The sequence below is a fragment of the Arachis ipaensis genome, chromosome B02 (assembly GCF_000816755.2).
Source record: "Arachis ipaensis cultivar K30076 chromosome B02, Araip1.1, whole genome shotgun sequence".
NCBI lineage: Eukaryota > Viridiplantae > Streptophyta > Magnoliopsida > Fabales > Fabaceae > Arachis > Arachis ipaensis.
In genome coordinates this window covers 78,796,215-78,808,607 of record NC_029786.2, presented here as the reverse complement: position 1 = coordinate 78,808,607, position 12,393 = coordinate 78,796,215, and the positions used below count along the sequence as shown (strand labels likewise).

At 32.6% G+C, this 12,393-nt stretch overlaps 1 protein-coding gene and 1 pseudogene across 1 annotated transcript; one reads left to right on the top strand and one right to left on the bottom strand.

The window, feature by feature from the left end:
* LOC107625498 lies at positions 4,499–10,220 on the top strand (annotated as a pseudogene).
* LOC110267848 (GDSL esterase/lipase CPRD49-like) lies at positions 10,872–11,639 on the bottom strand. The gene is made up of 2 exons (XM_021113675.1): positions 11,540–11,639; positions 10,872–11,251 (listed from the first exon to the last, which is right to left on the bottom strand). Exons 1-2 carry the CDS (start codon positions 11,632–11,634, stop codon positions 11,092–11,094), a joined length of 255 nt encoding a protein of 84 aa, XP_020969334.1. The 5' UTR covers positions 11,635–11,639; the 3' UTR covers positions 10,872–11,091.

Here is a 12,393-nt window from a genome sequence, read left to right as displayed (position 1 = left end):
ATTAAACATCTTCAAGTTTATAATCAATTAAACATAAAAATATAATCCAAAATATAACTTAGAACATCTTCAATTATCATCTTCATCCTCTTGTAGATTAATAACATCATAAAAATTTGTAAAAAAAATGGCCTTTGACAAAATAAAAGCTTGGCCCAGCGAAAAAACCTACACCGTCCCACCGAAACCCACCAAAGCTCATGGATTAGGCGGTGCGGGGTAGGCGGGCTTTTTAAGTTTGGCAGTCTCGAATTTTCAGCCCAACCCTCCTTTTTTGTCGGGTTATGCGGGTCAGCCCGACAGATTTTGCCCTGTTTGCCACCCCAAGTCCCCATCTATTTTCGGGTGGTAGGTCGTGAGGATTTCACGAGTTCCTATCTAGCCCCAAAATGCGAGTAATCCCTGCAAATACCTTTTTTGGCTGTTTTTTTGAGCATCCCTATTGCTAGCATTCATTAGTTTGTAACGTTTCACGAGTTCCTATCTAGCCCCAAAATGCGAGTAATCCCTGCAAATACCTTTTTTAGCTGTTTTTTTGAGCATCCCTATTGCTAGCATTCATTAGTTTGTAACGTGGAACTATTCTAACTACTCAATAAATGATCAAATAATCAAAGTTTAGGTTATATCATTTTTATACAGTTATATATATCCTTGTTATAACAATATTAATAGAAGATAAATAGATAACACTAAACTATTGTTTGAATATAAGATAAATAAGAGGAAAGAAAATAGAAAGAAAGAAAATGAGAGGAAACAAAATGGAAAGAAAAGTATATTTTTATATGTGTGTTTAGATGAAGAAAAAATGAATGGAAAGAAAATAGAGGAAAAAATTTCTTTTGCTTGGATGGAAGGAAAAGTAAGAAGAGAAAAAAATTATAATAGAGTAAAATTATATTAATGTTTTTATATATTATATATAAATTATAATTCAAATGGTAACTCTGTATTTTAACCCATGTTTGCACTTTTGCATAAGTTTTTTTCGCAACTTTGAGGAAAAAAAATTTACATGAGCTCCACATACATTTTTATGTTTTTTATTCAATTTTTTTGTTGATCCAAATAATAAAAAATTTATTTTTTCATCTATTTTCTTCTCCAGCATTTTATTTCTCTACAAATTCTTTTAATCCAAACAATGCATAAATAAATCACATTTTTCATATACATATAACAATAACTAATATCACATATTAGGTTAATTTATGTTGATAAACCAAAGCCACCCCTAAAATAGTCGAATCTATAAGATTCGAATAACTTGACATTGTGATTCGAATTATGTCATTCATACAAAATTGAATCTATAAATTTCGATTTATATGGTCCATGCTAAATCGAAGTAATAAGGTTCGATTTATACTCACTTAATAGCAATTCAGCTCATTGTAAATCGAATCTCCTTCATTCGATTTAGTAGCATAGATAGCATCCAAGTAATTTGAATCTTATAGATTCGATTTACTACGAAAACACATAATTCGAACTCCATAAATTTGATTTACATAGATATGTAAATTGAGACGTGCGCGTTATTTTTTTACTTTGACAGATATACGTAAAATTGGTTTGCAAATGGTTTATAAAGGTGATTTACTCCACATATTATAACTTGTGAAATCATAATATTTTGAGAAGTGATGTATAGACAACTTAAATGTTGATAAGTCTGAAAAATTTTAGAAAAAATAAAAATATACAAAAATTAATATGTAGTATAATCTAATTTTACGCTTATTTAAACGTTGTTTTTATGAAAAATCGCATTATTTATTTTGAAAAAAAATATTTACTCATTATTATAGTTTAAGTAGAATATAAAATAGATATTAAACCAATTATTTCTTTTAATAATTACTCAGTCACAAATATCCATCAATGACATGAGATTTAAGAGCATACAAAGTAAATATGATACTTACAACTTTTACACTACCACAATAAGATAATTATCACAAGTCTTTTTAGCATAAATTAAATAGAACAATATATAATAATAAAGAAACAATCAAATCCAAAAAAATTATAGAATACCTGTCATACATTACGATGGTTACTATTGAGAAAGCTTTAACCATTTATTTTTTCTTTGAATAAATTACTATTTGTACCCATCAAAGATACAGATGCTGACAAATGTATCCATATAAGAATAAAACGACAATTATAACCACGGAAGATACCGTGAGCCAAGAGTACCCGGACGTTGGTTACACAATTGGTCCATTAGGGTATTCTTGGCACATGGAAGCTATCTTCCGTGGGTACAATTGTCGTTTTATTCTTATATGGATACATTTGTCAGCGTTTGTATCTTTCATGGATACAAATGGTAATTTATTCTTTTTTATTAGCTATCTTTTTATCTACTCTGCACTTCATCTACGAATATGTTAAGGACTAAACCTATGCTTTAACCTTTCAAAATTTTATATATTCTTACCAAACACAATATTATTATGCTTTTTTTTTTAATAGAAACCATTAAATGGAAGAAACGTTAGTAAAAAGATGAGGTTCTCTTATAATATGTATGACTTTTTATGATAATAAAACAAAAATAAAAAGCATAAAATAATATTGTGTATATTTAAGTTAATTTTAATCTTTTTTAATAACCAGATTTGTCATAATGTAATTGATAAACAATGATAGTTAATACGGATTAGATATGTTTTGAGTATGCTATACATTTTATGATTTTGTACGGAATAATATTAATTTTAATTTATATATTTATTATTGGGTATTAAAAATAAAAAGTATTTGTATTGTTAGCATTTTTCAAACCTTCCTCAACTCTGATCATGATTAGGCCTAAAAGATCACCTACCTCGTTTGACATAAATGTAATCCAATCAATTTTCATCTGATAGTGCTATATATTCGCATGATCATAGGAGAATCACATTCGTATAATCATAGGAGAATTAACTTTAGCGAGATAACAATATGGTATTTAATTACCACATAAGTATTTTTATATATAGAATTATCAATCAATTATATATGACTTCTGATGAAAATAATATATTCAATATGGATATTGTTTATTAGGTAAAAGATAACAGATTGACAAAGAAAATTAATTACAATGGGTATATTCATTTTAAAAAATATTTTTTTATATAATACTATAAAAAAATATCATGGTCACCTTGAATTACTACAGGTTCAACTTCCATCGACAGCGGTAGAATGCCTAAATTAAGACATTTTTAGACTATAATATTTGTCAAACAAATAATTAATGAAACACTCATCCATACATTCTCATTTTGAGTATATTTATACATAAAAAAAAGAGTTAAAATAGCAAAAGTGATAAAAATGATAATTTTTATAATTTTGTGTGGCTATCTATATATAGAAGATCAGAAGACTATGATTATCTAACAAAATTAATTTTATTTATTGCATTCAATTTGAATAAGTAAAAAATCATCTTATTTTATTTTAGTCCTTAATTCACATGATTTAAATTTAGCTCAATATATATGATTTGATTTGATTTATAATTTCCGCCTATGAAACTATCAACTACCTAATATTATAATTTAATTAATAAGAATGATGACATTAATATTTTTTCATAAGTCTTGTTATTATTTATAATTAGAAAATAGCCATAAATAAATTTATTTCCTTAATGAGTGTTAAATTTGTTATCAAATTCTATATTACCTTTAAAATTTTAGCGTAATTGAGTCTAATTTCTATATTTTAAAATGAATTTACTCAAAAAAATTAATATATAAATCACATTATTATTACAAATTACTTTTTTAACATAATTAATGGTGCTTATTTGAACCATTAAATTTAGCTTCTAATGATATTAAAGTCAACCTATTTTATTATCTTGTGCCTTCAAAGAATTTACACGACTAACATAAATATATAACAATTGAAATTTTTTTTATTACAATGGGTATATTCATTTTAACAAATATTATTCTATCTAATACTATAAAAAAATACATTGGCCACTTTGAATTGCTACGGGTCAACTTCCATCCATATTAGTAGAATACTTAAATTGAGAATATTCATCAAACAAACAATCAATAAAACACTCATCCGTACTTTCTCATTTTGGGTACATTTATACATAAAAGAAATTATACATAAAGAAAAAGAAGAAGAAGAAAAGAAGAGTTGAAATAGCAAGAGTAATAAAAATTATGATTCTTATAATTTTGTGTGGCCATCTATATATAGTAGACCAGACAACTATGATTATCTAACAAAATTAATTTGTATTTATTGCAATCAACTTGAATAAGTAAGAAATTAATTCGATCCAGTTGATATAAAAAATCATCTGCAAAAAACTGATAAAAATCGGTCAATTTGACGGTTAACCGTTGAACCGGATGAATCGGTCCAGTTTTTTGAAGGTCCAGTTCACTCCCCCTCCCCTCAAAACGGTGCGTTTTCATTTAATAAAAAAAAAAAGGCAACATTACAATAGAATGTGAACAACAACAACCCCTTTTTTCTCTCACAAACCTAATCAAATCCCCAATTCTAAAACGCTTTTCATCGCCACCGCCTGGAACTCATCGTCTCTGTCTTCGTCGGGTAGAGGGTGGCATCGCCGCCGGGTGTGACAGAGGGTGACGTGCCCTCTTCGCCATCGCAAACGGTTGCTCAGTCTCTACCCGGAACCTCGCCGGGAATCTTTGTTCGGGGCTCGCCGTCGCAAAGTGATCCTCTTCCGAGCTCACTCTGTCACCGCCGTTTTTGCCTCGCCCTGTCTCCGGTAACCCACTGCTTCTTCAGTTTCAAATTCTAAGATTCTGACTTCTGAGTTGAGTTTGTGTACCATTCTGAGTTGGGTTGTTGCTTATATGATTCTGAATTTAGTTTGGATGCTGAGTTTGGATTTTTTTCTTAGTTTTTCTGTTTTTGGATTTCTTGGTTTTTGATGCTAAGTTTTTTATTTTTGGATTCTGGGTTTGTGTTGTTGAATATTTGATTGGAAGGCTTTTGTTGAATACTTGATTGGAAGTATGGTATTGCTTTTGTTGTTTTCTATTACATGAACGCTTGTGTTAGGTTAATTTATTTTAGACAATTTGTCTATGTACATAGAAGTTTCGATGAACTACTTTGTCAGGTCTTTGAACCCATGCCGCATGAATTCTAGTTTTTAGAAGTTGGTTTGTGGTGCTACTTCTTATTTGCCCTTCTTTCTCTTTGAGACTTGAGAGGGTTATTAGCATTGTTCTGAAAATTGAACCGACGGGCCGGTTCAATCAGGTTAACCAGAAATTGGTCATCTAGTCGGTTCGGTTGAAGTGCAAAACTGCCTGACAAAATAAAAAAACCGGTCGAATCAGCGATTAACCGGTGAACCATTTGAACCGAACGATTTTTTTCCGGTTTACAATTTAAAAAAATAAAAAAATAAAAAAATATATAAACCCTCCCCCATTTTCTCTCTCTTTCACTCGCGCACAATTCCACGGAACCCAGCCCCCCTCCTCTCTCTCTCTCTCCACTTCACAGAACCCTAGCCCTCTTTTCTTTCTCTCTCCCAGCCAACAGCAGCAGGAGGCCAGGAGCCACCGCCCAGTGCCTAACGCCGTCGTCGCCGACGAACTCGAATCCTCAGCCAGCGTCCAGCCTCGTCGTCGCTGATCCTCTTCTCCTGGATCCCATCTCCTCGCGTCGCTAGGTCTCATCGCCGAACGGGTGGAGGGTGCTGTCGCTGCCGGGTGGAACTGACCATGGTGGCATCAAGAATCATCGGCTGTGGAAGGTGAAGGTATACTCGTCGCCTGTCATCGTTTCTCTTCCCCTCGCCGTCGTCTCTCTCGCCGTCGTCTCTGTGTCGCCGTCGAGCCCTCTCTCTGTGTCGCGTTGAGCTCTTGATCTCTCTGTGTCGCGTTGAGCCCTCTCTCCTCGATCCCTCCGGTAAATAATGCTGCTTGAATTATTTTCACTTGTTTTTGTACTTTTGTTAATAATGCTGACTGAGTTGCTGGTGGTTTTACTATTTTAGTGATCTTTGATTTGCTGAGTTAATATTATTGAATTACTGATTTTGATCATTTTTTATTATCCTAAGTTGTTGAGTTGTTGATTTTTTGAAATGATGTTGCTATCTGGAATAATACTGTTGCTTGTTGCTGGTTTTCTGCTTTTCTGATTTGGGTATGGCTGATGTTGTAAGTGAGTGGCAAGTTCATGCGGAGGTTCAGGTTCCCTGAGAATGCCAAGATGGATCAGGTGAAGACATCCATGGAGAATGGTGTTCTTACTGTCACTGTTGCCGAGGCAGAAGTTAAGAAACCTGATGTTAAGTCCATTCAAATCATTGGTTAAACAATATAATTTTCCCTTCTGGTTTTCAAGCCTGTGTTTGCGTTTTGTTGTGAATTGTGATTGCCTAATATCTATGATGTTCATATCCTAGAAATAGAATTATAAATCATGTAGTAGTGGTAAGTAAGAAAGCAAGATTATTATGACATGAGATGTCATCAAGTATGTAGTGCACGAATGGAACCTTTTCTGTGGCTGTGCTTTGAAAATCCTGTCTATGAAGAAAATCTTGAAACTAACAATGATGATTATGATTTTTGATGATTAGAGTTTTGTTTAGTTTAAAAAGGTGAAATTTTAAATTTTATTAGGTTAGAAATTATTGAATTTAGATATTTGAAATTATATATTTAATTTTTAATAATTTTGTTTAAAATTTATTTAAACCAGTTGAATTCCGGTTGAACCTCGGTCGAACCATTAAACTAGTGAACCAGTTATCTTATCGGTTCATTGACCGGTCCGGTTTTCGCAACCTTGGTTATTAGTTTAAAAATTAAATTTGTATATTTGAAATTATATATTAAATTTTTAATAATCTAATTATATATTTAATTAAACCGGCTCAACCACGGTTCGACTCTGGTTGAACCATTGAACCAGTAGCTTGACCGGTTCAATGACCGGTTCGGTTCTCGCAACCTTGGTTTTAATCGTTCCTATTGGTCTTGTGTTGTGCTGTGTTTTAGTTGTTCTTGTTATTGTGATTTTGAGATTTTCAGCTCATCTTCATGCCCGTGTTCTTGTTTTATTATAATTTGTTATAAGTTGTTAATTGTTTCTGACTTATAATTGTTCTTATCCTTGTTCAATTCATGACTCCCTTATATATTTTGATTGATATTTTTAGGGATAATACTCATTTTGGTCCCTCAATTTGCATGCGAGTTTTAATTTAGTCCTAAAGTTTCAATCGCCTATATTTAGTTTGTAAACTATGCGAATGTGACTCATGTTAGTCCGTGGGATAATTTCCGACTTACAAACGTAACAAAACACTAACTTGGATAGCCGGATGCTACGTTAACGACATCATTTTTGTTTTGGCTCTCAAATAGTCCAAAAAATATCGTAAGTGGTATTTATTGAAACTTTTCCTCCCAAAACAAGTAATACGACGTCGTTTTACAAGTTCTAGCATGGTATTTGGTTGTCCATGTCAGTATTTCATTAACATTTTTGTGTCGGAAATTATCCACGGACTAATGTGAGACACGTTTGTAAAGTTTATGGACTAAAGAGAGGCAATTGAAATTTTATGGACTAAATTGAGGTTTGCGTGCAAGTTTAGGGATCAAACTGAGTATTAATTCATATTTTTATATATTTTTTAGTTATAAATGATAGTATCAATTAAAGAAGCACTCATTATAATTTTGTTATTTGATTTGTGAGTTTATATTTGGATAAATTGATAATATTTTGGATTACGGTTAAATCAATTAAATTAATGAATCAATAACTAAAGTGGTTTGATGACGGTTTGGTTTTTTGAACCATGATTATTATTATTATTATTCTCAAACCAGATTCCTAATTCAAAATATAAAGAAGTTACTCAATTTTGAAATAGAATGAGAGAAAAATAAACATCAACCCTAATTGGAGAAACATTCTGCCTGTTTATTCCCTTTTGTATCCAGGTCGGGTTTCATCTTCGAAGCTTTGCTAGGGTTTGCTGATTCAAATCATCCATCTATCATCTTCCCTTTGTTTCTGCCCTTATTAGCAGACGCTGTTGGAATTATTGCATCCATGTCTAACATCAGCAACAATGTAATTCTAACAATGTTTTTATCAGAACTTTATCCCCTTCGAATATCGCCATCTTTTTACTTTCAAAACCAACATCAAGTGTTGAATTTTGTGTTGGATCAGGTGGCTGGGGTTGACAACACCTTCAGAAGAAAATTTGATCGAGAAGAGTATTTGGAACGAGCTCAGGAGCGTGAGAGGCAGGTAATTTCTTTTTACTTAAACGCTAGTGTTCTATTTCCGAATTTCCAATCATTTCTGGCTTGTTTTTAATAATTTATGATATTGTGTTGTATTTTATGTCAAATTTGAATAGGAGGAGGAGGGTCGATCTAAATCTAAAGGTGTGCCACTTTCTTCATATTCCTCTATTTGCATTAGCTTCAAAATATTTTCAATGTTCTTGGGTTAATTATTTTGTTAAGTTGGAGAAATTTTCAAGTGATATTATATCAAGTCAACATCACCTTTGTCATATTGATGCAGCTAAAGGTCCTCCAGTGCAGAGGAAACCCCTAAAACATAGAGATTATGAAGTGGACCTTGAGTCCCGCCTAGGCAAGACTCAAGTAAGCAACTATGGACACCCATGTGATTGTTCTAGCATTTCTGAACTACTATACTTTTATATGCATCTATCTAACGTCTAAACTTTATTGATAAAATGCAATGTTGCAGGTTGTTACGCCGGTTGCACCACTGAGTCAGCAGGTATACTTTTACCATGCTATAAATATTAGGAAAACTCTCAGCTTTGTTTCAATATTTGCTATGGGCGATCTTGTGCTTTGTATGGTATGTAACTCATTTTGATATGATGACTTTCTTATCAGGCTGGATATTACTGCTCTGTTTGTGAGTGTGTGGTAAAGGACTCAGCGAACTACTTGGATCATATTAATGGAAAGAAACGTACGTGGCCATTTATATATGATTCCTTCCATTAGTTGATGCAGTTTTCAGTTAGCCTTCGCTTTGCTCATTTTATAACTATGTTTGTCTCTTAGATCAAAGAGCTTTGGGCATGTCTATGCGAGTTGAACGAGCCTCTCTCCAACAGGTCCCCTCTCAAGATAGACAATCTTTTCTGTCTGTCATTTGGTTAGAGTACATATTTTAGTATCTTTGGGAGCAGTAGTAAATTTTTTGGTGGGAAACAGGTTCAGGAACGATTTGAGGTTCTTAAGAAACGTAAAGATCTTGGCACATTCACCGAGCAAGGTAATGCATTGGATTTTACCGCATTAATCAGAATCATTCAAATTCAAAGTCAAATCTATCTATTATTCTTATTGTCTTTATCTTTGCCTGGAACTATAGACCTGTAACTTATCTTCCATGTATGATGGTCATTGACTCATTTCTTTAACATTGCCTTTGAACTGTACCTTTTGTAGATCTTGACGAAAGGGTTCTAAAACAGCAGCAAGAAGAGGAAGAAAGAAAACGATTACGTCGTGAAAAGAAGAAGGAAAAGGTCAGGAGTATGTAGTTGCTTATTTTGTATCATTGTTCCCCCTCTGTTCTCTTAATGTTCTTTTATTTTGATCGGTAATAATGGTAAACATCTTTTTAGGAGTAAAAAAAAAAGTTTTCATTCAACAAGTTAGTAATCAGGTAGTGTTTTATTTTGAATCCAGAAAGAGAAGGCAATGGAAGAACCGGAAATTGATCCTGATGTTGCGGCCATGATGGGGTTTGGTGGTTTCCGGTCATCAAAGAAATGATGCCATTCTACATGCAGGATGGACTTTCTGCAATTTTGAGCAGCTTTTCTGCAATGATAAGCTGAATCTACCAGCCTGATTCCTGGTGGTTTAAAGGTCAATCTATGGTGAAAGGAAATATTAGCGGGTTCAAAAATTGGAAGTTTGGGAGCTCGTAATTTTTTTTCTTTGGTTCTTGTATATTTCTTATGAGAACTATGTTATGTAATGTTATGTAAGCTCTACACAAGTGTGTGCTTTGACAACTACCATTAGCTCAAGTCACGATCAACGTTCGCAAATTATGCAGTAGACATTTTTGCCATTGTTACATTAGTTTGGGGGATAACAGTCAATTTAAGTACCACATTTGAGTTAAGACTCAATTTTCCCATTAAAGTTCACCTTGCCTTGAAATTGAATCTCCAAATTTCCAACTAGTATAGGATCTCCAAATATTCAATCTAACTCGTATTAACATCTCCAACGTCTGGTGTGATTTCTGTTAATGGTGTGTTAGGTTGGCACATTAACTTGCCATGGTGTGATTATATTTAATGATAAAAAACTCTTACCTTTTTTAATTTTATTTGTAAAAGATCTCATCAAAATTCTCTCTTTAAAAATGTGAGATATTATATATGTCATGTTTTTAAACCTTTGGTATTTAGATTCAAATGAAGCCTTCATTCCGTAGTTTTTCAATCTTGTTTCATTGATGAAAAAAATTGTTTCAGCTATCGATCAATTACCCATATAAAATTTTTAATCAATCGCTAATATAAAAACTTGAAGAAATTTGATAATTAAATTGTATTTCATATATAATATAATAAAACTATATTCATACTTATAATTAAATATTCGATAACTACTAAAGTAATATTCCAAAAATTATATCATTGACAAAAATAACTTTAAAAAAAGAAACAACAAATAAGTATAAGCCGTATTGAAATCGGACAAAAATGAACGAAAAATGCTAAGCCGACCAAGATCTTTGTTGAGATGACATACTCTGATAATCCGGTTCCGGCTTGTAATGAAAGTCCCCGAATCAATTCAATATGAACCGTAATTTCCCAGTTGTATACCCCATGTCAAATCAAATACAAAAAGAACAAATTATGAATTCATAAGGCCACCTTAGGCATTGGCTCAATCAAAGTATATATTCAGAATCACAATCACTTCACAACATTGCCATGCTGGTAAACCAGGAATAATTGATCCCTCTGTAATTATTAATTAACATCCTTATATTCTGTGACTGTTTCCAAGGATACTTCTAGTCCCAATCCAAACCTTCAGGGAAGGGCAGATCAGAGAAATTTATAGTTGGCATTGACTTCCAGTGGAAGTTGGGTTCCCATTCTGCTTCTTTGAGGATTTTCAAGATCTCTTTTGCAACTATCTTGCTTCCCTCAGCTGTAAGATGAATCCCATCGCTGTCCAATAACCAAACAAGCTAATCAAATGAAGGAAATTTAGAAACTATGAGAGCTTGCTTACATGAAGCAAACGTCTCGCCAACTGAATTCATGGAACACACTACGTTCTGGTATGGAAAGTGGTAGGTGCTACGTCATGTAAAAATATTTAATATGGAAATTATTCTTAGGCGTTTTGGTAGGCACATTAATTATAAATTGATCCTTGTGAATTCGTATGCGATACGTCTGGTAAATTCATGTAACTATGCGCGTATGTAATATAAGAGTCGGATAGTAATTCACCTGTTTCCCAGAAGTTGTGGCTCATTGACAGGAGGAGAACCAAGAAATATGATGCGCGTTTTCTTTGAAAGGCTCTGGAAATCATTGACAGTCATCTCAAACTTTGCATCCAGTGATTATAAAAAGGAACTACTCAGACACATACGTAGAAAATGCTGCTATGCTGTGAAACTTTTGTTTACCTTTAGATGGATAGCAATTTTGGTCATATTTTGAATGTATTCTTGGAGGCCACTTGGATGCGCAAGTACCGAATCATTGCCGCCCAAGTACACAATTACCAATGATGGTTGCTCATTGGCATCCTGCATAAAAAAAGATATCATAATAAAAGGGTGATTAGAAATAATAACTTGAATAAAAATTGCAACACATTTGAAAGATACTGTAAAAATGAAGCTCTATTTTTCAGAAACTAACGTATTTAAGAATTAAGAAGATCGATAATCATTACTCTTTTAGTATATCTCAATCAAAATATGAGCAGCAAAAAGCGCAAGGCTCTTGAAGCTAATAAATATGTGGCACTAGCTTATAGTCAATTTGATGATACCTGGGAAAAATTTGTTCGAGAACTTGGAGAGTCAAAATTATATCTGCCTATATTAATCCATCAAAATACAGTATTACTCCAGTCCCATAAAGCCACATATAAAGCAATTTAAGATTAATTTCCATTATTATGCTGATATTTTAAATAGAGGTATTAAGAAACAACATCTTTAGTTAAAGGAATAGAAAGTTGATTCAAATGACATTGTTAATTATGTATTATGTTAAGCCTAAGAAGAGGCCACTTAGATAAAAGATGGATATTTTCCATAATGAGGCATGGATACTTCTAAATGACTGGT